Source organism: Astyanax mexicanus, chromosome 12, assembly GCF_023375975.1.
Source record: "Astyanax mexicanus isolate ESR-SI-001 chromosome 12, AstMex3_surface, whole genome shotgun sequence".
In the NCBI taxonomy this organism is placed as follows: domain Eukaryota; kingdom Metazoa; phylum Chordata; class Actinopteri; order Characiformes; family Acestrorhamphidae; genus Astyanax; species Astyanax mexicanus.
In genome coordinates this window covers 13,043,365-13,071,034 of record NC_064419.1, presented here as the reverse complement: position 1 = coordinate 13,071,034, position 27,670 = coordinate 13,043,365, and the positions used below count along the sequence as shown (strand labels likewise).

Genomic DNA, 27,670 nt, shown 5'->3' with positions numbered 1-27,670 from the left:
GAAAAACTAAGCGCACTTTTATGCAAAATGCTCTAATTTTTTATTATATTTTATATATTCACAAATTCAATAGCATTTCAGCAACTGTGTATGTCACAGCTAGGTGGCAGCAGACACGCACACCATTTATATTTTGGATACAGTGTCAATTCTAGTGAATATTACATTTTATATATTTAAAAAAATCAATAGAATTTAAACCGAATTACACAGAACACTAAAAATAAGTGTGTATGATACAGCTAGGTGTCAGGAAACACACACACTCTTTAAAATTTGGATACATTGCCAATTCTACTAATTATTAAATTATATATATTTTAAAATGTAATAGCTTTCAAACCGAATTACACAGAACACTAAAAACAAGTGTGTATGATACAGTTAGGTGGCAACAAACACACACATGCTTTATATTTATGATACAGTGCCAATTCTACATATTATTAAATTATATATATTTTAAAATTCAATAGCTTTTAAACTCAATTACACAGAATAATAAAAAACAAGTGTGTATGCTACAGCTAGGTGGCAGCAAACACACACACACTTTAAAATTTGGATACATTGCCAATTCAACTAATTATTAAATTATATACATTTTAAAATTCAATAGCTTTCAAACCGAATCACACAGAATAATAAAAACAAGTGTGTATGATACAGCTAGGTGGCAGCAAACACGCTCACTCTTTATATTTATGATACACTGCCAAAGACTGATGGACACACTGTAGGGCTGAAAGTGGGTTATCAATGAAAAATTCTTCTGTGCCCTGAAGGTTCTTGCATTCACAAGCAGTGGGGCTGTTTTTTGGAAAGCATTCAAAATCTAAAATGTGTATGTTTGTGGGCATCTTGCAGTTGCTAAAAGCGTACACACTTGTTTTTATTATTCTGTGTAATTGAGTTTAAAAGCTATTGAATTTTAAAATATATAAAATTTAATATGTAGAATTGGCAGTGTATCATAAATATAAAGCGTGTGTGTGTTTGTTGCCACCTAACTGTATCATACACACTTGTTTTTATTATTCTGTGTGATTCGGTTTGAAAGCTATTACATTTTAAAATGTATATAATTTAATAATTAGTAGAATTGGCAATGTATCCAAATTTCAAAGAGTGTGTGTGTTTCCTGACACCTAGCTGTATCATACACACTTGTTTTTAGTGTTCTGTGTAATTCGGTTTAAATTCTATTGATTTTTTAAATATATAAAATGTAATATTTGTCTGCTGCCACCTAGCTGTGACATACACAGTTGCTGAAATGCTATTGAATTTGTGAATATATAAAATATAATAAAAAATTAGAGCATTTTGCATAATATTAATGGGTGTGCAATTTTCCTCATGACTCAAAGTATACATCCCCGTTATTCTGATGTGTATGAACCCTAAGGATATGGAGCTATTGGTGTTTTTTTTTCTTAAAGCATCTATTCTTATGTGGGAACATTAATAGGCATTTTTATGCACTGAAGTGATTTGGAGGTAAATAAATGAGTGTGTACAGATGTAGAGGTGGTCTAGAAGTACATGCATTTTATTCTGACAGGAAAAGTGCGCTTAGTTTTTCGGTATTAACGCTAAAAGGGCGTTGCGCAAATTTCTCCCAAACAGTAAAAGCAAGGGTGTGCGTCACTCTCTGTGGTCGTACTGTCCTGATTATGTAAGTATCTGCTGGCTACCATCCTCCGTTCAGAAGTTATTAGAGCCGAAAAGTCGAATATCAAAAATGAAACTAACTTTACCGTGGTCCTCGACGGTACGAGAAAACCACTATCCAGAATTCCCCGCGTTTTCAAAATAAACCCTCCCTCTCTATTTATACCTCAGTTCAGGACCCGCCCCTCACCTGATCACTCTGAATCAGGGTTGGCTGGCACCTGTTCTCTACATGGCGCACCCCTTAACCCCCAACACCCCAGTGGCAACGCCACAGTATAAAAAACCCTGTTCTACATTTTTTTAGTTTTGTGATTCACCATCTACTTACTTACTTGTTATGCTCCGTTATATTGTAAATACAGCACCTGTCCTGCAGGTGCGCCATGACAAAAAAATATATATATGCCTGGGCACGTTCTCTATGGGGCGTGTTCTCAAGCGCCTGTGTTTGGGAGGAAGTGACAGGAGGGTAGATAGGGAAGGATTGGATGGGCGCCTGATTAGTGCTGTGCTTCTGGTTTTTGATGTGTATTATCAGGGGCGTTGCCTGGGTATGTAAAAATCCGGGGCTCAGCCCAGTTAAATATATTAGTTTATTAGCTGATCAGTTGGATCCGGTGGAAAACATACAATTTATTGTTTTACATTTTCGTTAATTAAAAGCTTACAGTAATCCTGCAATCCTAAATTAATAAAAAACAATGTGAAAATTAAATCGTTATTGGCTGATTAGATACATCAGGGCAAGTTAAACATATATAGTTTTATTTTCTCAAACCTTGATCTGTGTTTTGATTCAGAGATAAGTCTTTTTAACCAGCTATCAGAAACATATCATCACAGTTTAACATGGTTAGTTCAGTTACCTTTCTTTTAGAAAAAATTGCCATTTTTTTAACATCAGCACTGAAACCTGGTGCAAGAACTCTAAAACCCTCAAAAATCCTCCCCAGCGAGGCGGTGGGGGCTTCCCTACTAGCCCACCGTGCTCCGCAAAACCAGCAAGCTGATTGGCTGTTTCTCCTGAAAGGCGGAACTTTATCCTTAAACTGGCTCCATGATTTGTATCAAGATATTTTCCATTTACAGCGAACAGCAGCCTGTCTCCTCACTAATAATACAGCTGGCTAAAGCCGTGGAAGCCCAGGTCAGGCGACGCCGCTGTGTATTATCATACATGAATAAACAGCTCTTACAGAAAATGCTGCTTAGAAACAATTTTCCGGCATTGATTTGGCGCCCCCTCTAGCGCAGCGCCCCTATGCGTCGCATACACTGCATACTACGGTGGCCGAGAAAGCCCAACGCAGTGCAAACTGAAAAGCGCTGCAAAAGCACTAAACACAGCCATCAAAATTACAACATAGGCGCAGCAAATAGAAAAACGCGCTGCAAATAGAAAAACGCGCTGCAAATACAACCACAACACAACGGAAGTGAGTCACAACACAACAGAATTTTCCCGGGGGACCTTAAAAGATGCTGTACCAGCTAAGCTGCGTCTTCAGTAACGTCTCGGACTTCACTATGTGTACAAAGGACAATAAGTGGCAAACAAGGCGTTTTGTGAAGCAGAACTTTTAATAATATGCACACAACCGTGGTAATCACAGGTAATAAACATAACTTACTTTTCAGAAGCTTGTTTGCCACTTATTGTCCTTTGTATACAGCTGGTACAGCATCTTTTAAGGTCCCCCGGGAAAATTCCGTTGTGTTGTGACTCACTTCCGTTGTGTTGTGGTTCTATTTGCAGCGCGTTTTTCTATTTGCTGCGCCTGTGTTGTAATTTTGATGGATGTGTTTTGTGCTTTTGCAGTGCTTTTCAATTTGCACTGCGTTGGGCTTTCTCGGCCACCGTAGCATACACCCTTTTTGCGCCAGTGTCCTGTATACTGAAGAAGCCTAGTAGTTCTGTTAGTGTTTTATCAACTACTGAAAGACAAAACTAATTATCCATACTATTCTGTATATTTTAATAATATTAATTGGTTTAAATAGACCTGTGACAGTAATTACATGATTGACAAATAGTACAATATATGGAGAAATGTTTGCTGAACTTGGCCAGTTTTATTTTATTTAATATTATTACTATTAGTATGTTTTATAGAAGGAAGTTTTTCATTTCTTTTTTGGTGCGCACCATCTGAATTAGCCTTTCTCTCTTTATTTTCCGACTGCTGCTTCTCACTGCCTGCTTTACCAGTGTGTGCTCTGCCCTCCCGCATCTGCACAGATCTGATTGGCTGAGAAGAGCGTTTGGTGATTTTACAGCACACGTCATTGGACTGTGAGTTTACTGCGCCGCAAAGCGTGTATACCGTAAAGACAAGAAAAGTTCCACCGCTTTAAATAAACACTGTCAGAATTAAATCCTTCTCAGTAGTTTATCGGTTTGGGTCCGGACCCGGACCGCGGTCCACCTATTAGTGACCTCTACCCTAGGCTAATGACTTTTCTAAGAGCTAATTAGAGCCAGGATGTGATTAGATTGGATGTGTTGGTTAAAGCTGCCCTGCCCTATAAAAACACACCAGTTTTGAGTTTGCTGTTCTTAAGAAGCATTGCTTGATGTGAATCATGCCTCACACAAAAGAGCTCTCAGAAGACCTATGTTCAAGAATTGTCGACCTGCATGAAGCTGGAAAGTGTTAAAAAAGTATGTCTAAAAGCCTTGATGTTCATGTGTCCACGGTAACACAGACAGTATACGAATGGAGAAAGATCAGCACTGTTGCTGCTCTCCCTAGGCGTGGTCATCCTGTAAAGATGACTGCAAGAGCACAGCGCAGAATGATCAATGAGGTGAGGAAGAATCCTAGAGCGTCAGCTGAAGACTTACAGAGATCTCTGGCACAAGCTAACATTTTTGTTGAAAAATCTACAATAAGAAAAACATTAAACTAGAATGGAGTTCATCGGAGGACATCACGGATGAAGCCACTACTGTCAAAAAAAAAAAAAAAATTCTGCACATTTGAAGTTTGCAAAAAAGCACCTGTATGTTCCACAGCACTACTGGCTAAATATTCTGTGGACAGAAAAAAACAAAATTGATTTTGTTTTTGGAAGAAACACACACAGGCCCAGCACAATCATCAAAATCTCATCCCATCAATGAAAAATGAATTCCCAAGTTTACAAAAATATTTTACAGGAAAACTTAAGACCATCTGTCCGTCAACTGAAGCTCAACAGAGGATGGATGATGCAACAGGACACCGACCCAAAACACAGAAGTACATAAACAACCGAATGGCTTCAACAGAAGAAAATACGCATTCTTGAGAGTCCTGACCTCAACCCAATTGAGATGTTGTGGCATCATGACCTCAAGAGAGCGACTCACACCAGATATCCCAGTAATGTAGCTGAACTGAAACAGTTTTGTGAAGAGAAATGATCCAAAATTCCTCCTGACCGTTCTGCAGGTCTGATCTGCAACTACAGGAAATGTTTGGTTGAAGTTTTTGTTGCCAAAGGAGGATCAACCAGATATTAAATACAAAGGTTCACATTTTTCCCCCCTCACTGTGAATGTTAACATGTTGTTTTCAATAAAATCATCCAAACACATTATTTTGTGTGGTATTAGTTTAAGCAGTCTATATTTGTCTATAGCTGAGACCTAGATGAAGATATCTATTATATATATTTACTAATTTATGCAGAAACCCAAGTAATCCCAAAAGGTTCACATTTCTTGCAACTGTATATCATTTTGGAATTCAGTTTTTACTAGTAAAATGTGACTGCAGAAAAGAGAGTGAAATTCCATTAAGAACAGCCGAGTTACAGAGGTCTTTAATGACCCTTTAGAACTATATTACAATATATTAAAATATAGATATATACAATTCTGATTTTGACTAGTAAAAAAATTGATATCTCAAGTTACTCATCACAGTGTAGACATACCCGTGTAGAAGTCATTAACAGTACACTACAGTGTAGAAGTCGTTAACATATGACTTCAAAATTAAGCCGAAATTTCTGGGTGGTTTGTTTCCAACAGGAACATTGCAAAGAGGTTTGGTGAACCTGGTGACCACATCCAGCTTAGCATCTTCCAGACTAACACAACAAGTCAATAAACACACAAAACCAGGACTCCGTTATCAAGCACAAAATAATGTTTATTTATTTCTTAAACATGTACAGAGTCTTTGTTATTGGAGTGCAGCTTGTTTGGGCTGGGCTGAATAAAGTAATGCAGAGAGTGTGTGTTTTCTATGGAGAAGCAATTAAGAACAAAGCTTCCATAACAAAAATAATAATATAATGGTCAGCAGTTAACAATAAATAATAAGTGAGTTCCACATCTGATTAAGGATTGCACAGAAATGGCAAAGTGGATGCGAAATACAAGAAGTAACAGAGGACAAAAATCTCGTACTAGAAGTGTTCCACCCAAAACAACAGAGGAATCTGCATAATAGCCTATATAAAAAGTCCAATTCATACTGAATTGATGGAATAAAAAGATGTACACAAGGGAAAGGCCCCAAAAGAAACAAAAAATTAAGTTGTACAAAGCTGAGGAAATATACATACATTAATTACAGGCAACCTGTACAATTTCACAGCTTGGCAGAACCACGGTTCACAACCTCCTCAACACAGGATACAAAACAGTGGCTCGATTTTATTTATTATTATTATTTTTTTTATTTTAAGGAAGTTGGAGTGCAGAGCCTGAGCGTGCTGGTCCAAGTTTTTAGTACTCTATAGTACTTTAACGTCAGGCTTTGATTGTGGAGAAAACAGGGAAGTGCAGTTTTACTATAGCAGTGTCTTTAGGACTCAAGGCCATTATGCTTAAATCAGACCTGATGAACTTTAGATCATCTGAAACATAACTAAAGTAAAACAGGGGAATGGTATATATGCTCCAACCACCAGCAGAAATATTCTATTATCAACTGTTACGAGGTTACAGTGTTATTAGTATAGACCAAATGATGTAGTCTTGTTAATATTCGATTGTTTTCAATCTGGTGGCTAATTTGGTTTTGATTAGTGACACAAACACAACCCAGCCCAGTAGCATAGCCTTTGTTACAGACCCAGTCTACAAAAAGTAGCACATTTCTGGGCGGAGCATGGCTAGATTCTTCTGCACAAATGCCAACATGAAGAGAGCAGTATCTGGAACTGCTGTTCAAATGGCTTAGGGCTGGACTTTTAGTTTCCACACTTTTCTAGAAATAACTTGGTCAGTTTGTAAGAGCCAAGTCAATGTATTGCCTTGTGTAGTGTGTACACTACTTTGTGTGTGCTTTTAGTCACTGTCGCTCACCACTGTTTTTTAAAATATATCGGTCACTCAAGATACACTAGCAGCACTGGAGAATGGGAAAAAAACAAGAAAATAAAGAAGAAAAAAATAAGCTAGTAAGTAAAGTAAGTAAATAGACCATCTGAATTAGTCTACAGATTGCACAGTCCTCCACAAATAAACAATACCTCCAATACAAAAATCAAATACAAAAAAAGTGCCAAGGGATAAGATAAAAACACCGAACTGAAGTTCAACCTAAACTAAGTTCATTTTAGTCAGTGTATGGAACGCTAGGCAGTCCTGTACAGTGCCAAATACTGGCCCCTGGAGTGTGGATAAGGCTAGCGGCAAGGCCATTTCTCAAAGCTTTTCCTACTTTCATCTGATTAATCCATTATGAAATGAGGAGAGATTGCACTTAAATAAATGTATGTAGCTACACAGTCGTCACCCTCCCACCCAGATCACACCGGCTGTACTGTAACGCTACATAGCTACACTGTCCCACTACCACATCGCCATGGTGCGGCTAGCGCTACATTCTCAGATACAAACAGTACACACACAAACAAACAAAACAACCAATAAACTTTAAAGCATGCAAACAGGTTCTCCTGCCCCTCCCTCACCAAAACGCACTATGAAAACCATGCCGTTCTCAAGCACCACAATTTCTCCCGTTTCACATTTCTATGAATGCAGTAACAGAGGCTGTGTTGATTCGTTGCCCGACAGCAAGATGGCAAAAGCAAGTGGGCATCAGTTTAGATGTTAAATTTCTCACATTGTGCTTGAAACAGCTTTGTGTCAGCATTGTAAACCAAAACCAAATCTGTTTAAATGTTAAATTTTTTGGACCAATACAAAATGTTGTTACAGTTGTGCAATCAAATTAAGAGCATGGTGCATGCAGTGCTTAATCTGAAGGATATTAAAAATGTAAACAATCAAGTATCGACTAAATAAATGTGCAAAAAGGGGGAAGAAAGTGAAAATACGACTTTATTCTAAAACAAGATTCACGGTAACGCATTAAAGACTTGCAGATTTTTGGGATCACAAGGCACTACGTTCTCCTTGAGACTCTTTCTTTTTTTGTGTAGAGAATTTGTAATGTGGTCCGAGACTTCCTTCTACACTGTGGATGAACACAAAAAAAAAACCAAACAAACAGTTTAAAGTAATAATCTTAAGAAAACAACCATAGATCTGTAGTCCCACAAATACAGGTACAGGTGAAGATGTTGTGCTGGAAATCTTTACTCTTTATCACTAAACAGATTAGATTAGATAGTGCTTCTAAAATGATCTGCTCCTCCCCTCACCCTCCACAGTGTATTGTGTAGCTACAGCTCTGGTGGCCATCAGCAAAAAAAAACCCTTTTGTTTCATCTCTTCTAGGCCTTTGAAACAGTGATTTGCTGACTTGTGGGAAGGGGGGGACAAAACATAATACGAAAAATATAATAGAGACCACATGAGATTGACCAATTATGGCTGTAGAATTCATAAAGGCCATAGTGATACAATACAGACAAATGCAGACGTACTTCCACTCTCTCCGGCACACGTGCACACACACACACTATTTACAGGCTCTGGATGGGAAGGGAGGAGATTTACATCATTAACACTGGACCAATGCAAAGGAATTAGGAGTGAAGTACTGTAGTTTCAAATGATGTGAGATCATGGTAACCTCACGCATTAGCGCATGTGTAAAATGTACGGATTAGTTGTTGGCCCAGGACTTTGCTCGTGGAATGGGATTAGTAGGAAAACACTGGGTGACTCGGGTGAGAAGGTGAATTAAACAGTTCTAGCGCTGCCAGGACACACAGGGTTGTCCGAGCCATTCAGCGCCATTGGAAAGGCTTGCAGTGCAGGGTTGGCCAGTGCAGGGAAGGGTACCATACCCGCCGTGCCAAGCAAGTTCCCTGGGCCCATCGTGCCAGCTGGACAAGGAATTCCAGGCCACTGTGTCTGGTACCCTGGGGTTGGCATCACTCCTCCGAAAGGAGCAGTGGGAAGAAGGTAGCTGGCCGGCTGGAGGACGGGTGAGGGTGTGGTGCTGAGGGTAGGGGGCATTGCCGGACCCATTGATGAAGAGAGCGGGCAGGTGAGTGGCAGCTGAAACGGCAAAGAGCTTGGAGGAACTGGAGGCTTTATCTGCACACAGAAAGAATAGAGAAGATCAAGAAATAATGCTCAAAAGAAGTGCACTACAGTTTCTGTACATACAATAAACAATAATCCTTTCTTCGTTCAATAAGAAAAATGATTTGTTATGCTAGTCATCTTTAGGTGGGTTGAACAAAATCAAGAGATTGTGGCCAGTCCTGATTTTGGAGGGAAAGTAAAAAGGCTTTTGAGCTAGTTTCTTTGGTGGATAAACTACACATTGTATTAGGACACCCGTTCTTTCATTGTTTTCTAAAATTAAAGGTTTACCACATAAGAGGGTAAAACAAAGTCAGGATGTTGGATCACCACCTCATCTCAAACTTATTGGATGGAGAAGGGCTTTATTCTACCCTCTAGCTTACGCTTGGCATTAGGTATGGTGTCTATAGTTTGCATATATCTGCCCTAGAAATGTTTATTCTACACCGTGCTTACAGATAACTGATGGAACTATTGGAGAGAGTCACATGGCAGACCTCCAATTATGCATGTTATGCGAGTAATGTCAAATATAAATCTTTATTTTAATTTTCTCCCAATTTAGCTGCGGAGGAAAGCGCAGCGACTCTAGGAGTGATCACCCTAGGAGTGATGAGGGAAAAGAGCGCCACCCAGAGAGAGCAAGGCTTATAGTGCTCTTTCAGGGCTAAAGTACGGTGGCCCTGAAGTGCAAAACAAATTGAAGTCAGAAAACAAATTTACAAAACTTAAAACAAATTGCCACTGCCCCGCGGTTATCAGCCACTGCCCCGCCGCAGTGGCTGATAACCGCGGGGCATTAGCTGAACCCCGCGGCGGGAGCAGTAGCAACAGGACAGGGATACTTTATGTATTTACTGCTGCTGCTACAATACGTGCCACAAAACGTAATTCAGTGTCCACTCTCTCTTTGTGAAGCAGCTTGACTGACAAGGAGGGTCCGCAACAAGCACTTCCTGTGTGTTAGACCCTCCCTTTCTGTCAGAAATCGCAGTTTGTAAAAGTGTTTTGCGTCTTGTAAATTTGTTTTAAGTTTTGTAAATTTGTTTTCTGACTTCAATTTGTTTTGCACTTGTTTTGCAGGGCCACCGTACTTTAGCCCTGAAAGAGCACTATAAGCCTTGCTCTCTCTGGGTGGCGCTCTTTTCCCTCATCACTCCTAGGGTGATCACTCCTAGAGTCGCTGCGCTTTCCTCCGCAGCTAAATTGGGAGAAAATTAAAATAAAGATTTATATTTGACATTACTCGCATAACATGCATAATTGGAGGTCTGCCATGTGACTCTCTCCAATAGTTCCATCAGTTATCTGTAAGCACGGTGTAGAATAAACATTTCTAGGGCAGATATATGCAAACTATAGACACCATACCTAATGCCAAGCGTAAGCTAGAGGGTAGAATAAAGCCCTTCTCCATCCAATAAGTTTGAGTTGAGGTGGTGATCAAACATCCTGACTGCCCCGTGGCAGGACAGTGGCTGATGACCGCGGCGGGGCAGTGGCTGATGACCGCGGGGCATTAGCTGAACCGTGCGGCGGGGGCAGTAGCAACAGGACAGGGATAGTTTATGTATTTACTGCTGCTGCTACAATACGTGCCACAAAACGTAGTTTAGTGTCCATAACTCCACTCTCTCTTTGTAAAGCAGCTGTACTGACAAGGAGGGTCCGCAACAAGAACTTCCTGTGTGTTAGACCCTCCCTTTCCGTCAGAAACCGCAGTTTGTAAAAGTGTTTTGCGTCTTGTAAATTTGTTTTGCGTCTTGTAAATTTGTTTTAATTTTGGTAAATTTGTTTTCTGACATGTTAATTTGTTTTGCACTTCAGGGCCACCGTACTAAAGAGATAAAGAAAAAGTTAATTTATATTCATTAGGGAGTGCTGTGTTAAACCCTGCTTGATTATTTCTGGCAAAACAGTTTGTTTTGAGGAAATCAAGAATATTAGTGTTAAGAGATTTCTAGATCTTAGTATGATTTAGGAAATCAATATCTACTATTAACATAACTCTCTGAATAATTGCACAGGTATGAGAAGTGCAGTTAGCAGATTTTGACCAAGCAGGTAAATTAATAGTTAATATTACACATTTAATAATTCCTCCAAATGAACATCACAACTGCAATCTTGCTTTGAAAGTTTAAAAAACGTTTAAAAACTTGCCTGATTCGAAGCTCCACTCATACGTATGGATGTTGGCTTGAAGTCCTGATGCCGCTGCTGCTGTTTAATCTGGTTTAGAGAGGGGCGGGGCTGAGGGGCGACAGCAAGCGTTTCCTTAGCCCAATCATCCACCAGCTTGTGCAAGTCATCTGTAAAAGTCCCGGTTTTATTGTTGCTGTTGTTCGTCTGAGCCTGCGCCAGCGCTGTCATTGGCCGGGGAGGTGGCACAGGTGTTACCACAGGAGGTGGGGTAGATTGCTGATTGGATGCTGTGGTCACTGGGGTAGCACCAGCGCTGTGCGAAGACCCTGGAATAAAAAGTTAATCTTTTACAAGTGCTGCAAAATAATCAAATGTCAATGAACAAAGAAAGGCTAGAAACTCTGTTTGCCTGAGCTGTGGATAATCATTTGGTTGCTTGGTGTTAAAGCATTAAACCAGTGTTAAACATGCCCCATAAAGCCTCTGTCATACTGATGGTGTTAATTTTATTAGACCAATTCAAACTGTATTTATTTTGGCATAGGTAAAAATGGGTTTGGCTAACGCTCAACCTCAAACAGGGTTGTTCCTCCTTCAAAAGAAAATATAGAAGAATCCAAACCCAGTGGTAAAACAGGCCAAGTCCAAAATTACAACACTGTTATGCAACAGTTCTGGCTAATTATATTTATAGCCCCTAATTCCCATCCTAATCAAAGTTGTGAAACAGTAAAACCTGACAAGGATTTTGGGGGAATAACCAGAGAGCAGCTCATCACCTCCAGACCTCCTTTGTTAGTTAAGTGAATACAGGTTGCAACAGGAACCAGGCCTCATTACTGCAACTCTTCCTGTGCCACCATCCACTGGAGGAGAGCTCGCCAACTTTAGCTTTTAAAATCTCATCTCTACATTGACTGCTAGACTAGCTCAGCTGAATCAAATTGGAAAATTGGAGCTAAACTAACATTAGAAGAGAACATAGTGGCTTATTTGTATTTGTGTATCTTTTTATCTGTAAGAGAGGAAAACCCAAACTAAGCAAGACTAAAAGATAACCAGCCACAGCTGCTTCGGCTTACTTGCAGCACATCATCCTGAGGGGACGCCATAAGAGAATAGCAACAATATTCAATTTTCATCAAAACGCCACATCCGCCATTAAATACTGCCCTGTTTTCTCTTTCTTTCCAAAACGCGATAAACGCCAGTCTTGTTTTTCCGCAGAACGCCACATCTCCACTCATCCAATCACAGGGCAGCATTCCACGAGCTATAGAATGTAAACACGCGTGCTGTTGAGCGTGCCGGTATTTCGTGTAGCCTATTTTCACTTTCGTTTTTCACTCTCAAAGTCCGCGAAAATGAACGTTTTTGATGGTATAGAGGAGCCTGTTCGTGAAGCAGTTATTGAAAAAAAAGAGAAAGCCATCAAAAGAGTCTCATGGACGTGAAAAGAAAATGAGGCATTCAGGAGGGGGGGGGATACCCGCTGTCATCTGCAGTTCACACACACACACACACACACACACACACACACACACACACACACACACACACACACACACACACACACACACACACACACACACACACACACACACACACACACACTAATGTAACGTGATTTTGGGGATTTTATAGTGTTAATGTCTTGTTCTTTAATGGAATTTTGCACTTTTTCGAAAAGAAATGTTTTGAAATTTGTGTTTTTAGGCAATTTACTGTTATTTATTATTGTATTTTGCACATTATTAGTAAAAAAAAAATCTATTGATGCCAAAGGATATATAAGACATTTTGAAGAAAAAAAAACTTGGCATGGATTTATTGAGTTTTGCGAAAAAACGAATTATTTTTAAAAATAAATCTTTAAATATTAAAATCTTGATTTGATTTTTTTGTGTTATTTTAACCTTAGTATGGTATTTGATAGTTTGAAACAGAAAACAGTGGTTTTCAGCCTACCACTTTCTCGCTAAAGAAAACCCTTTTTTACTCAAATTGATAAAAATGGATTTATAGCGTTTTGGAACCAAACTCTTCATATATATATACAGTTGTGGTCAAAAGTTTACATACACTTGTAAAAAAACATAATGTTATGGCTGTCTTGAGTTTTCAATAAGTTCTACAACTCTTATTTTTCTGTGATAGAGTGATCGGAACACATACATGTTTGTCACAAAAAACAGTCATAAAATTTGGTTCTTTCATAAATTTATTATGGGTCTGCTGAAAATGTCACCAAATCTGCTGGGTCAAAAATATACATACAGCAACATTAGTATTTGGTTACATGTCCCTTGGCCATTTTCACGGCAACTAGGCGCTTTTGGTAGCCATCCACAAGCTCCTGGCAAGCTTCAGGTCGAATGTTTGACCACTCTTCTTGACAGAATTGGTGCAGTTCAGCTAAATGTGATGGTTTTCTTGCATGAACCCGTTTCTTTAGCACTGTCCACATGTTCTCAATGGGGTTTAAGTCAGGACTTTGGGAAGGCCATTCTAAAACCTTAATTCTAGCCTGGTTTAGCCATTCCTTTACCACTTTTGATGTGTGTTTTGGGTCATTGTCTTGTTGGAACACCCAACTGCGCCCAAGACCCAACCTTCGGGCTGATGGTTTTAAGTTTTCCTGCAGAATTTGGAGGTAATCCTCCTTCTTCATTATCCCATTTACTTTCTGCAAAGAACCAGTTCCACTGGCAGCAAAACATCCCCAGAGCATAATACTACCACCACCATGCTTGACAGTAGGCATGGTGTTCCTGGGATTAAAGGCCTCACCTTTTCTCCTCCAAACATATTGCTGGGTGTTGTGGCCAAACAGCTCAATTTTTGTTTCGTCTGACCAGAGAACTTTCCTCCAGAAGGTTTTATCTTTGTCCATGTGATCAGCAGCAAACTTCAGCCGAGTCTTAAGGTGCCTTTTCTGGAGCAAGGGCTTCTTTCTTGCACGGCAGCCTCTCAGTCCATGGCGATGTAAAACACGCTTGACTGTGGAGACTGACACCTGTGTTCCATCAGCTTCCAAATCCTTGCAGACCTGCTTCTTGGTGATTCTTGGTTGACTCTTGACCATCCTGACCAATCTCCTCTCGGCAGCATGTGATAGCTTGCGTTTTCTTCCTGATCGTGGCAGTGACACAACTGTTCCATGCACTTTATACTTGCGTATAATTGTCTGCACAGTTGCTCTTGGGACCTGTAGCTGCTTTGAAATGGCTCCAAGTGACTTCCCTGACTTGTTCAAGTCAATAATTCGCTTTTTCAGATCCACACTGAGTTCCTTTGACTTTCCCATTGTAGCTTTTGTAGCTGAGTCTAATCACTGGGTCAAATGAGCCCTATTTAAATGGGCTCATGAGAAGTCAACAGCTGTAGTCAATCAGAATCACTTACAAGAAGTGAAGAGGCCATGACATGAAGCTAATTTGATTGACACAACTCGCTACATCACCAAAACTGACAAATTTTGTTGCTGTATGTATATTTTTGACCCAGCAGATTTGGTGACATTTTCAGCAGACCCATAATAAATTTATGAAAGAACCAAATTTTATGACTGTTTTTTGTGACAAACATGTATGTGTTCCGATCACTCTATCACAGAAAAATAAGAGTTGTAGAACTTATTGAAAACTCAAGACAGCCATAACATTATGTTTTTTTACAAGTGTATGTAAACTTTTGACCACAACTGTATATTACGCACACACACACACACACACACACACTGGTGGCCTGTCCAGGGTGTATCCTGCCTTCCACCCGATGTCGGCTGGGATAGGCCGAGTGTTTCTTACAATAAGCAACCAAATGATTAAAGATTCAACAACCGGCATGACTGTTAAAAACAAACAAAAAAAAAAAAACGCAAAACAATTGCACACGTGAACATAAATGAAACAGCAATTCACTGAAGTCACGCCACATATCGCCATGCACTAGAGAAACAAAAGAACGTTAAACGTTAAAAAAAGTAACACACAGCTGCACGCTATCGCAACCAGTAGATGATCGCCACAGCATTTACTTTCACAAGTGGCCATGCCAAGAGACAGAAAAAAAAAACGAAAGAAAAGAAATAAAGTCAAGGGAGGGTGAGGGAGTAAAACAAAGGATGAAAAAGAGACAGAAGAAGAGTAAATAGGATAGTTACTACTACTGCGCTCTTTGCCTAGACATAGTCGTTTCAGAGTGGACCCTATAAAGAGGCAAAACAATACAGACACACATGGTTAGGGGGGAGGCAGGAAACAACACACCACACAGCTTATTGGACAAGCTGCTGGAAAGCCAAAGACAGCGGCCAATCAGTGAACAGAAACAGGATCAGGAAGAGAAGGAGGTGCTGGGAGATTTAGTTAGCCACTAAAAGTTGGGTGTTTGGGAGAAGGTGGGTGCAGGTGATTTATCAGAGGAACACAAACCTATTTGGGCAGACCCCAAATAACAAATAAATAGAAATCCGAAACTGGAAAGAGCTAAAAAAAGAACTGGAAAGAGCTAAAAAAAAAAAAAAAAAAAAAAACAACCCCAAAAAAATTACAACTAAAATCCAAAGTTTGTTTTCTTAAGCTTTACAGTTGTGGTCAAAAGTTTACATACACTTGTAAAAAACATAATGTTATGGCTGTCTTGAGTTTTCAATAAGTTCTACAACTCTTATTTTTCTGTGATAGAGTGATCGGAACACATACATGTTTGTCACAAAAAACAGTCATAAAATTTGGTTCTTTCATAAATTTATTATGGGTCTGCTGAAAATGTCACCAAATCTGCTGGGTCAAAAATATACATACAGCAACAAAATTTGTCAATTTTGGTGATGTAGCGAGTTGTGTCAATCAAATTAGCTTCATGTCATGGCCTCTTCACTTCTTGTAAGTGATTCTGATTGACTACAGCTGTTGACTTCTCATGAGCCCATTTAACTAGGGCTCATTTGACCCAGTGATTAGACTCAGCTACAAAAGCTACAATGGGAAAGTCAAAGGAACTCAGTGTGGATCTGAAAAAGCGAATTATTGACTTGAACAAGTCAGGGAAGTCACTTGGAGCCATTTCAAAGCAGCTACAGGTCCCAAGAGCAACTGTGCAGACAATTATACGCAAGTATAAAGTGCATGGAACAGTTGTGTCACTGCCACGATCAGGAAGAAAACGCAAGCTATCACATGCTGCCGAGAGGAGATTGGTCAGGATGGTCAAGAGTCAACCAAGAATCACCAAGAAGCAGGTCTGCAAGGATTTGGAAGCTGATGGAACACAGGTGTCAGTCTCCACAGTCAAGCGTGTTTTACATCTCCATGGACTGAGAGGCTGCCGTGCAAGAAAGAAGCCCTTGCTCCAGAAAAGGCACCTTAAGACTCGGCTGAAGTTTGCTGCTGATCACATGGACAAAGATAAAACCTTCTGGAGGAAAGTTCTCTGGTCAGACGAAACAAAAATTGAGCTGTTTGGCCACAACACCCAGCAATATGTTTGGAGGAGAAAAGGTGAGGCCTTTAATCCCAGGAACACCATGCCTACTGTCAAGCATGGTGGTGGTAGTATTATGCTCTGGGGATGTTTTGCTGCCAGTGGAACTGGTTCTTTGCAGAAAGTAAATGGGATAATGAAGAAGGAGGATTACCTCCAAATTCTGCAGGAAAACTTAAAACCATCAGCCCGAAGGTTGGGTCTTGGGCGCAGTTGGGTGTTCCAACAAGACAATGACCCAAAACACACATCAAAAGTGGTAAAGGAATGGCTAAACCAGGCTAGAATTAAGGTTTTAGAATGGCCTTCCCAAAGTCCTGACTTAAACCCCATTGAGAACATGTGGACAGTGCTAAAGAAACGGGTTCATGCAAGAAAACCATCACATTTAGCTGAACTGCACCAATTCTGTCAAGAAGAGTGGTCAAACATTCGACCTGAAGCTTGCCAGGAGCTTGTGGATGGCTACCAAAAGCGCCTAGTTGCCGTGAAAATGGCCAAGGGACATGTAACCAAATACTAATGTTGCTGTATGTATATTTTTGACCCAGCAGATTTGGTGACATTTTCAGCAGACCCATAATAAATTTATGAAAGAACCAAATTTTATGACTGTTTTTTGTGACAAACATGTATGTGTTCCGATCACTCTATCACAGAAAAATAAGAGTTGTAGAACTTATTGAAAACTCAAGACAGCCATAACATTATGTTTTTTTACAAGTGTATGTAAACTTTTGACCACAACTGTATATTGGAGCAATGAAGCCAAAGTTTCCAACAATTATGAAATAAATGGCATGTTTATAATGCTCCATTACGATAAGTTGATGGATAACTTTTGGACAAGGCCCTCCCACCTTTGGACACTTTATGGATAATTATTTTTAAATAATATAGGCACTGCATTTTTAAAGTCAAAGTTAATATGATTAAAAAAAGGAAAAAACAGAAGCTCTTTAAATGGTGGAAGATGACAAAGTGTAGAGGTATGTCTTGAATCTAATATATATGTTTATAGGTAGGGGTTTACAGGATCATGCCAGGTCTCTATAACACAACTGTAACTGGTTGGAACTGTTTATAGCATTTGAAGATTTAAAGCAGTAGTGGTAAACCTTTTACACCTTTTTACATACGAAAGGCGCTGACGAAAAATTGGTCAAGTTAATTGAAGCAAATTTTTAGGGATCTGATTTACATACATATTTACAAACATATTCCACCACTTTTCAGAATAAAGGACATCTTGGCAGTAGGAGCACAGCTACAGGTTTAACTGTATGTAAAATAAATCAGTTTACTAGTTAGCTTTTGTGGTAAACCATCTGAATCCTCAGATATCTAGAATGTAATACTTCAGACTTACTTGAGATATTTGTGAATAAAATAAGACTACCTGATGACTTAAAAGCTCAAGAACCAATAATTTTACAACAGGTGTGTTAAAGTGACCCTTTTGCCCTGCAAATTTGCTCTCCACAAAACTGGAAAAGAATGTCTCGTTTGTTTAATTAATTTAAATTTGGACTTAATTTCAGTGTAATTTAATGCCTATGCTTAATCAGTACAGTAGTTAATTTTAGGGGGGGCAGAGCTGTAAGTATATAGTTATATATTTTATAATAGAACTAAAAAGGAACAAGAAATAGAACTTAAAGTAAGCTACACTTAAAATAGAAACAAGATCAAAGTGCAGCTATTTAAGCAATTAAAGCATAACAAAGAAATGATTAAAACAAGACTCTAAATACTGAGGAGCAAATGCAGCCTTTACTTTGTTTAAAGAGAAAGTCATGCAGTGGAGAGCCAGAGAGGAAGAAGAAGTGAGGTAAGAATTCAAAATACAGCCCTGATGGTCTCCACAGTGACCCTGGCTCGTGCCCCTGGCATGCACGTCTTCCGAATCCAAACATGAGATCGCGCCAATCATCCTCTTACGCTGGCTTGGGGCTTTTTTCTTTTTCTTTTTTTTTTTTTTAAAACGTGACCCGAGCGAGCCAGGGACAATTAGTGAAAGAAAGAAAGCACATGTACAGAAGATACAAAGGCTTTGGCAGAAACCTACAGCTATACTCCCTCAATAAAAGGGTCTGGAAGGTTTGGAAGGCCCATGTTTGGGGGAAGACAGGGTTAACATTATCTGGTAAGCAGAAGCGGAGCACAAAGCGTTTGTATGAAAGAAAATGACTAGAAGAATACAGGTAACAGAAACAAAGGAGCCTGAAGAGCTGACGGGGGACAACATGATTGGGTGAGTGGAAAACATGGTCCGGGTCTGAGAACAAATGAAAAGTGGATGGCTGTGTGTGAAGATGGTTTGGGGATAAAGAAGAATTTAGAGAAAAAAAATCAGCATATAAATACATTGGGAAACAAGGAATAAAAGACTGAAGAAAGAAAGAGCAAATTTAAATCAGAAAAATAAAGAAAAGCAAAGAAAACTATAAGCAGATTAATTTGGCTTGAAAAAGTGCGCTATTAACAATAAAAAATAAAAGGGTTGCTAAGATGTTTGTTTGAAGAGTAAATGTAACTTTTTACATGACCGAATTCAAGCAGAAACAAACGCTCTGTATACTTCTAAATTCATTCTACTACAAAAATAAACAACAATTAATAACAATGATACACTGTAGCACTGAAAGATCATGTCATAAAACTACCTTGTCCATGTTTGAAACATGTAGTATGCCTTTTCTTCCCCTGATGCAAGTTATTGTTGGTTTTATCTTAATTAATATCCTGTTTCAGAAGCAGGCACTGTTTAAAATCAATCTTTATGAATGCATCTCTTGACAACGATACTCTTATCACCTCAAGAGCATTACTGACTTAAATTATTGTTGCAAAGTTTTTTGCCTTTTCCAAGCCAACTTAAAGAAAGAAAACAACAAAAACTAAATAAAAACAAGTGTGAGAGACAAAAAACTAAAATGTAAAGACACAAAAGCTAAAAAAAATTAGAGCGAGAGAGAAAAAACAAAAGAGTGGGTAAAGGGAGATGTATGGAGGAAGGATGAATGAGTGAATAAAGTAGAAAAGAACAAATACAAACAGATGGACAGAGACACGGGTCCACTGAGGAATCTAGTGCGCGGTTTGCTACTAGATTTATAGGTGACTCTCTCGGATGTTTGGTGGTAAACGGTCCAGCCTGTGAAAAACGAATATAAAAAGAGAGAAGAAAGCAGAGGAGAGAGAAAGAGGGAGAAAGAGAGAAAGAGAGAGAGAGTGGTGTAACAGCGAACACATCAGGGCTCAGAGACCCGCATCATCTCAGCATTGTCAGTAAGGCACAGCCAAAGACAATAGGACTCATGGTCACGTTTATGATGGATGGGTGAGTGAGTGTGTTTCTTACAACAAGACTATTCTTGGGGGTCAGGTATAGCGAGTCAACAGTAATAATTTTGTGATCAACTTATTACCACCACTTTAAGATCAGATTGCAGCAATTTGTGAAGATTATACTGTTTCTTATTAACCAAAAGGAGTAAAAGTTTGTAGTGTGTGAAGATCTGGACCACTGTGGTGTAAAACGTGCACTGTTGGAAAGCCTTGGTAGTGTATGGCAGAGTGTACATAATCTGTACTGAGTAAACTGTAACAGCACTTGCATTTACAGTCAGGATCATAAGTGGCAAGTTTCGTAATTTTGCCTCTGTACACCAACTTTGTAGATTTAAATTTCAGCATCCATCAATCAATCAAATGTGATTGTAGGGTCTACAAATATTGCAAGTTAGAAGGCTCAAAACACAAATAAAAGTTACTTTTAATATCAGATCCAGATTCTTTCACTTACTGACTGCCTCAACTCCAAACACTGAATTTCCTTACTTTCAAGACTTAATTGCTGGCGCTGGCTTCAGGTACGGCTTTGCTTGTGGGTTTGTTTTTCAGTTTTTCAGCTCTACTCAATTAAAGCCAGGTGAATGACTTGGCCAAATCGTGTTCAGTTCTGCAGAAAGTGACTGAATTTAAGCAGAAGTGAAAGCTCTGTATACTTCTAAACTTAACCTGCTACAGAATCTATAAACACCAGTGATCCAGCTCCATCTTTAGCACTAAATATATTCTCATGTCATATCACTACCTTCACCATATTTGACGTATGTGGTATTCTTTGGCTCTTGAAACCTTTATTTTTTTTTAACAGAAGTTTAATTCAAATTATTGACTATCTTTAGTAGGTACTGTTTAAAATGCTTTTTCACAAAAGCATCTCTTGACCGTAGACTTTGACAAATGAGACTTATAATCTGAAGAGCATTATTGACTTAAATAACTGAATTAAAAAAATTCTGCAGCCTTTAAAGCTCAGGGTTAATGGAGATTTGGCCACTGCTGTTTCTGCTACTTCTAGAATAGTGAAATTTCAGTTCAATTTTGCTGGAGGCTTTGCTGGTACAATTTGGAATTCTCAGGTCCATTTATAATGGCATGATGTCCTAGTCCCAAAGCAGAAAAATAATATACCCGGCACAAAACTTCACAGTTGGGATACGGTTTGGTTTTCTCTCAATGGTGAAAATGCAATTATACCGCTTTCTGGTGAACATAAAATGTAGGTCTTCCAACAGGCTTCTGGCTTATCCACATGGTCTTGAACAAAACATTTGTTTTAGAGAGAAGAAGCTTTTTTTCTTGTTCAGTGTTTGAGTAAGGTCAAAGTTCACGAATTCATGATTCAATGATTTTGAGGACAAAAAAAAAAAACTTGATGTTTCTCTTGATTGTACTCTATTTTTTATTTATCTTTTGGATGTTTTAGTTTTTGATATATACTAGTAACAGTAATTGCTTGAGTAAGAGTGAGATCAGCTAATCCCTGATCAGCTTTAACTGACGCAGCTTTGATACAGCACATGTACCTTCAACTTTGCCATACACAATCTCCCTCTTTCTTTGGTCTTCTGTGTTGTGTTTTGTTAACACGATGTAAAGCGTATTCTCCAAAAGAGTCCGCCATGTTCCTAAAGCGTTATGGAGCTTGTGCCCTATAGGGTGCATGTGAATATGCATGTACGACACAGATGGGGAAAGTCTAGGCATGCCAGAAATGCATCATGTGATCATGCAAATTTGTGTGTTATGGACTTTCACAGAGAGGATGTATGTGACCGTATGAGAGAGGAAGGGATGAGACTGAACGTGCCACTGACGCACACTGGCTAATAAAGTACACAGGGATTATGCACAAACAGTAATGGCGTTGTTCTCTATGGTTTACTGGATGTGCAGAGTTGTTACCTTGTCCAGGTGGTGTGTGTGTGGGTGAACCGTAGATGTTGTCAGAGGACAGAGAGACTTTGAGTGAGCAGGGCTGCTGGGTTTGGACTGGCTGCAGTGGTTCTGATACAGGACTCTGCAGCGTGGCCATGCTGGAACCTGCAGAGGTGTTGAGGACCGAGCTTTTGGCTGGAGAAGTTGAAGCACTGGAACAGGTCTCAGCTATAGAGAGATACAAATTTTGATTGTGTTGATCATTTTAGCAGAAGGGCTAAAGGCTAAGACCAGTTTTACAATTCCAAAAATGAAAAAAAAAAAAAAAAAGACGTAGACTAAAAGCTAACAAAACCAATTTACTACAATTGCTTTAGCTAGCACTGCACACTAAGCTATAGACCACTGAAGTTGTGTCTTCATTTTGTTGTTGGCACCATGTTGTTTATGCCCATATTTGGGGTTCCGTGTCTAAGCGGTTCAAGTGAATGGGGAATTTAAAAGGATTTTTCAAAGACTGGCCAAGAGTCTGTGGTAAATAAATATGTTCAGAACCCCGTACGTTTTACTCTGTGCACATTTACCTCTTAAATATCACTGGATCCTCTGAATTTCAAGAGCGTAGTAATTAGAAAAATGCTAGCTTTAAGCTAATGCTTAACTGACGTGAACTCTGGTCAGATCGCGTTTTGGATTCTAATGCTTCTTCACAGAGGATCATTAAAGCATTTAAACAGGTGAAAACACTTTCAGTAATGTTGAGCAGTGTGATGTTGAGCAGTGTAGTCTGTGTTAGAGCTTTAAAAGGCAGATAATAAAAGTGGTTCTCAGTTCGGCAGCTCTTCCCTGCAGGTTTAGTATTTAACTACGGTCATTATTTTATACTAATTACAACACCTGACCCAAATAAACAACTAAAAACTAACTAATCAACTAACTACCTGCCCTCACTGAGGTGACTAGGAACCAGAAACACCAATTTATTTCACTGCATAATAAAGAGGGTAAATGTTAAAACAGCTTTACAGCTGTTACAGCTGGTTCTGGAGTATCACTGACCTATTTTAGTGATTTTATGCTGTGAAGCTCTCAGCTCTGTTCAGAAAGGGCAGTTAGTTCATTAGTTGGATCAGCTGTGTGTAACATGCTCCTAACTTACAGCCGGAGTTTGCTGGTGTTGCACCGAAAAAAAGTCCCCGGCTGATCTCTGCAGGGGCGCCGGGAGGTCAGTTCACTCCGCTGTAGCATTAGCTAAACGCTAGCATTTTTCTCATTTCGACTCAAATGTTCTCGTAATTCAGAGGATCCAGTGTTTTTCATGAGTAAAATGTACACAGAATAAAACGCACAGGGTTCTGAACAGATTTATTTACCACAGAATGTGACAGAGGCGGGTTTTTGAAAAGCCCATTCATTTTCCCTTTAGGGAAAAACCACTTAGACGCAGAAGCCGTACGAGGACTACAGAATGATGCATGATTTCAAGTGGCCTATTGTTACAGCGCTAAGCTGTGCTTTGTGTGTTTACAACATGATTCAGTTATTAAGGAGCTGGTCTTTTGAACTGAGGACCCTTTTCATAGCAGGTATGAACATTGCAGTAAATAAACTGTTTAAAGTCTGCATGTGTGAACAGGATTCTGAAAAGCCGTAAGTGAAAGCTACAGCTACGTTCTGTTCATGCACAGACACACTCACACTTACCTCGATTGCTTTTGAGCTGTTGCACCATGGGGTTGAGGAGCTTGCCGGCCTTCAGTTTGTGTTTGGAGGCTCTTCGGCGGCGGCCAGTGGGGGGCGCTGCATGCAGAAAGCCCACGCTGGGCGGCACAGAGCGGCCCAACCGAGAGTACAGCTGCTCTATCTCACCCCTCTGATGAGCCTGCAGCTCTGAGATTTCCTTCATATGCCTGAGAGAGATATGTAAAATTAAAATGTAAAGTTATAAGTTACATGTACATTTAAGCACATGTTTCTAGTCCTATTATTAGTGTATTCGTGTGCTGGTGTTCATGTCGGAAGAATCAGTATCCTAAAAGAAAAAATAATATACAATGTGTTCAAATTTAATTGTGAATGGACAAAGATTACATTGTTTTTTCCCTTTAAATTTTGTTCCCTTGTGATTATAGAACAGAGCCAACATAGCATGTGAAAGTTGCATTACGTTAAACACACTGAACTGCATGTAGGAAGCAAAAAAGAATAAAAGAACATTTAAAGCAGTCTCCATTATAAACTATGAAAAAGCTCAAAATGAAAAGCCTGTCCTAAGCCAATAATTTGAAAATTATGTAGCAAAAAAAAGAGAAACCAATTGTTTACAATTTTAATGATACTTACTACCATTGCTACAACTACTAAACTAAACTACTAATAAAATTATTATTATTATTAATAATAATAATAAAAACAATGATAACAGCATTAATAATAATAATAATAATAATAATAATAAACAGCATTAATAATAATAATAATAATAATAATAATAATAATAATAATAATAATAATGAAAAATGAAGCATCTTCTCTATAAATAATGATCAGTGTCCATTTATCATTATCTGATAACATAAAAATGCACAAAAACAAACTAATAAAACGTGCAGATTTTGGTTTGTACCCCGTGTAGGGTGGGATGCCCCAGTGGTAACATTTGATTACAACAGTTGTAATCAACTTTTTTCTTTATTATGATTCTAGTTAAGGCTTACTTTGACCTTCCAGTAAGCTATCTTGCTGCAAATGTTAGCCGGCTCGCCGCTAACCTTAGTTCTCTCCCTGGTAACGTTAGCTAGCTGGCCAAAGACAGGCGCATCGAACTCTGCCGGTCTCGTCCACAGTCCCCGAGGCCACTGTAATTTCCCACCGGCATTAAACACACAGTCTGAAAATGTAAGACCTACAGCAATTTTACAGTAAATTTAAGACAATTTCAGACCTTAATTACCCAAATTCTATTTTAAGACATTTTGAGGCTTTTTGAGGATTTACAGGAAACTGGGTATGGACTGGGTATTGTTTTAAAAATTATAAATTTTTGGTACCAATACAATACTTTGTGATACCTTTTTCTAAATTGCAACCAAAAATTACAAAAAGTGATAATTATTCTCAAACTATGTATTTATTTAAAAGCCGACATGAGTAATCTCATTCCCATACTGTCACTATGAGTGACTCCATATTTTATTTGGACCTTGTTGAAACCTTTAAAAACAATGAGCATTTTGTTTGTGGAGCTTTATTGCGAAACAAAAACATACTTACATACTGCTGGATGCAGTGCAGTTTTTGATTAGATTGGCAAAATTAATTATATTTATATTATAAGTTATGGTCCAATAACCTAAAAATGTATTATCATGATCTTTTTTTTTAAATGCTGGCATTTCCCTGTATTATTGTGAGGAGGCAGTAATAGTTTAGTGTGGTTTAAATTCTTTTTTCACTTTACTATAATATCTCAGGAGAGAGAGAGAAAGGGCGAGAGAGAGAAAGCGACACAGAGTGACTTCAATGCAGTGGTGGTGTGTCAACAGTTGAAGTGCGGTTTAATGTTTTAAAGTAGATTCAGACTTTAGAGAGCGTTTGACATGTTTGTGCGTTCCATGCAAAGTATCAAAATTAGGCACCCTGCCCTGATCCAGACAGAACTAAAATATGATTAAAATTCAACGAACATTTTCTCAGAGGAAGTGAAGGAGAAAAACATCAATGTGGCCTGCTTCTGTGATGTACAGTACAGGCCAAAATTTTGGAAACACCTTCTCATTCAATGTATTTTCTTTATTTTCATGATTATTTACATTGTAGATTTTCACTGAAGACATCAAAACTATAAATGAACACATGTGGAGTTCTGTATTTCTGTGTGTGTGTATATATATATGTATATATACATATATACGTATATATATATACATATATACGTATATATGTATATATGTATTCTAGTTTCTTTAAAATAGCCACCCTTTGCTCTGATTACTGCTTTGTACACTCTTGGCATCATTCTCTCAATGAGCTTCAAGAGGTAGAGTAAACTGAAATGGTTTTCCAGGAGTTCCCAGAGGTGTTTAGGACTTGTTGGCCCCTTTGCCTTCACTCTGTGCTCCAGCTCACCCCAAACCATTTGGATTGGGTTCAGGTCTGGTGACTGTGGAGGTCAGGTCATCTGCTGCAGCGCTCAATCACTCTCCTTCTTGGTCAAATAGCCCTTACACAGCCTGGAGGTGTGTTTGGGGTCATTGTCCTGCTGAAAAATAAATAATCGTCCAACTACACGCAAACCAGATGGGAGCATATATAATTTACATTATATATGCTCCCACTGGGCAAAGTTATTAGAAAACATGATGTGAATTTTCATTGTTATGCGGATGACACGCAGCTCTTCATAAGCCAAACCTGACGACAGAGTGAGATTAAAGAAAATCGAGGATTGTGTAAAAGATGTAAAATTGTGGATGTCGCACAACTTCCTCCTATTAAATAGTGATAAAAAAGAAGTTCTCCTATTAGGCCCCAAAGCTGCTAGAAATAAATGATCAGACTTAATGCTAAATCTGGCTGACTTCTCAGCCACCCCTGGTTCAGCAGCTAAAAACCTTGGAGTTATCATAGATTCAGATCTAGCATTCGATAAACACATATCTAATGTTACTAGAACAGCTTCTGTACACCTACGTAACATAGCCAAGCTAAGAAATGCCCTATCACTGCATGACGCAGAAAAATTAGTCCATGCCTTCATTACCTCAAGGCTAGATTATTGTAATGCGCTACTGTCTGGATGTTCCGGCAGTAACTTAAATAAATAAATAAACTTCAGCTAGTTCAAAATGCTGCAGCCAGGGTCCTCACTAAAACGAGAAAATTTGACCATATTAGTCCAGTACTATCAGCACTGCACTGGCTTCCAGTCAAATTCCGCATAGACTATAAAATTCTCCTGTTAACGTATAAAGCCCTACACGGGCTCGCTCCTGAGTATTTACAAGACCTCATCTCCTGTTATGAACCACCGCGATTACTTAGATCTCAGGGTGCTGGTTTATTAGTAGTTCCTAAAATTCAGAGGAGCTCTGCAGGAGGAAGAGCTTTCTCTTATAAAGCGCCTCAACTCTGGAATAATCTCCCCGAATATGTTCGGGACTCAGACACAGTCTCAATCTTTAAGTCTAGACTGAAAACTTACTTGTTTAGTTTAGCTTTTGGTAATTAATGTTTTTCCCTTTAGATAAGGCTGCAGATTCAGGGGTTCATGGACAGAGGAAATTGTGGTAAACTGAGATGCTGGTGCTGTTGTTCTCCCACTGCACACGGTCACTCAGGTTTGTGGACGGTGGAGTGGGTGGATGCCAGTGTTTCAGGGAGCCTCCATGTCTATGTTACCTTCTGGCTCTCTGCCTTTAGTTAGGCTGTTTTATTCAGTTCTGCCGGAGTCATTTGCCACACTCTGATAATGTTTTATATTCTCTGTTTTACATAAATCCAGTCAAAACTAATTCCATCTCTCTGCCTTCCTCAGAGTTACTGACTGCCCACCTGTCTGACCCGATACCGAGGGATGTTGGACCCTCAGGCTCTCATGTCCTCTGTCTGGCCAGACTGGAAGTTTCTGAAGTCAGCTCTTCTCCATCCACCACCACAGATCAGCTGCTCATCGTCCATCTCACT

The 27,670-nt window shown here is 39.1% G+C and overlaps 1 protein-coding gene across 6 annotated transcripts in view; it reads right to left on the bottom strand.

Annotated features, from left to right (window-relative positions):
* Window positions 1-5,795: 5,795 nt before the first annotated feature.
* The window catches only part of LOC103038317 (serine/threonine-protein kinase WNK2), a 93,731-nt gene continuing 71,856 nt past the window's right edge, over window positions 5,796-27,670 (bottom strand). For 3 of the 6 annotated variants that reach the window (XM_022670762.2, XM_022670767.2, XM_022670768.2), the window contains 6 exons: window positions 23,690-23,895; window positions 22,013-22,213; window positions 19,815-19,913; window positions 15,435-15,479; window positions 11,288-11,595; window positions 5,796-9,130 (listed from right to left, as the gene is read on the bottom strand). In XM_022670762.2, coding sequence (XP_022526483.2) covers window positions 8,771-9,130; window positions 11,288-11,595; window positions 15,435-15,479; window positions 19,815-19,913; window positions 22,013-22,213; window positions 23,690-23,895 — 1,219 coding nt within the window. In that variant the 3' untranslated portion in view covers window positions 5,796-8,770. The remainder of the gene's footprint in view (window positions 9,131-11,287; window positions 11,596-15,434; window positions 15,480-19,814; window positions 19,914-22,012; window positions 22,214-23,689; window positions 23,896-27,670) is intronic. The other 3 variants (XM_022670764.2, XM_022670765.2, XM_022670766.2) reach the window with 3 other exon arrangements.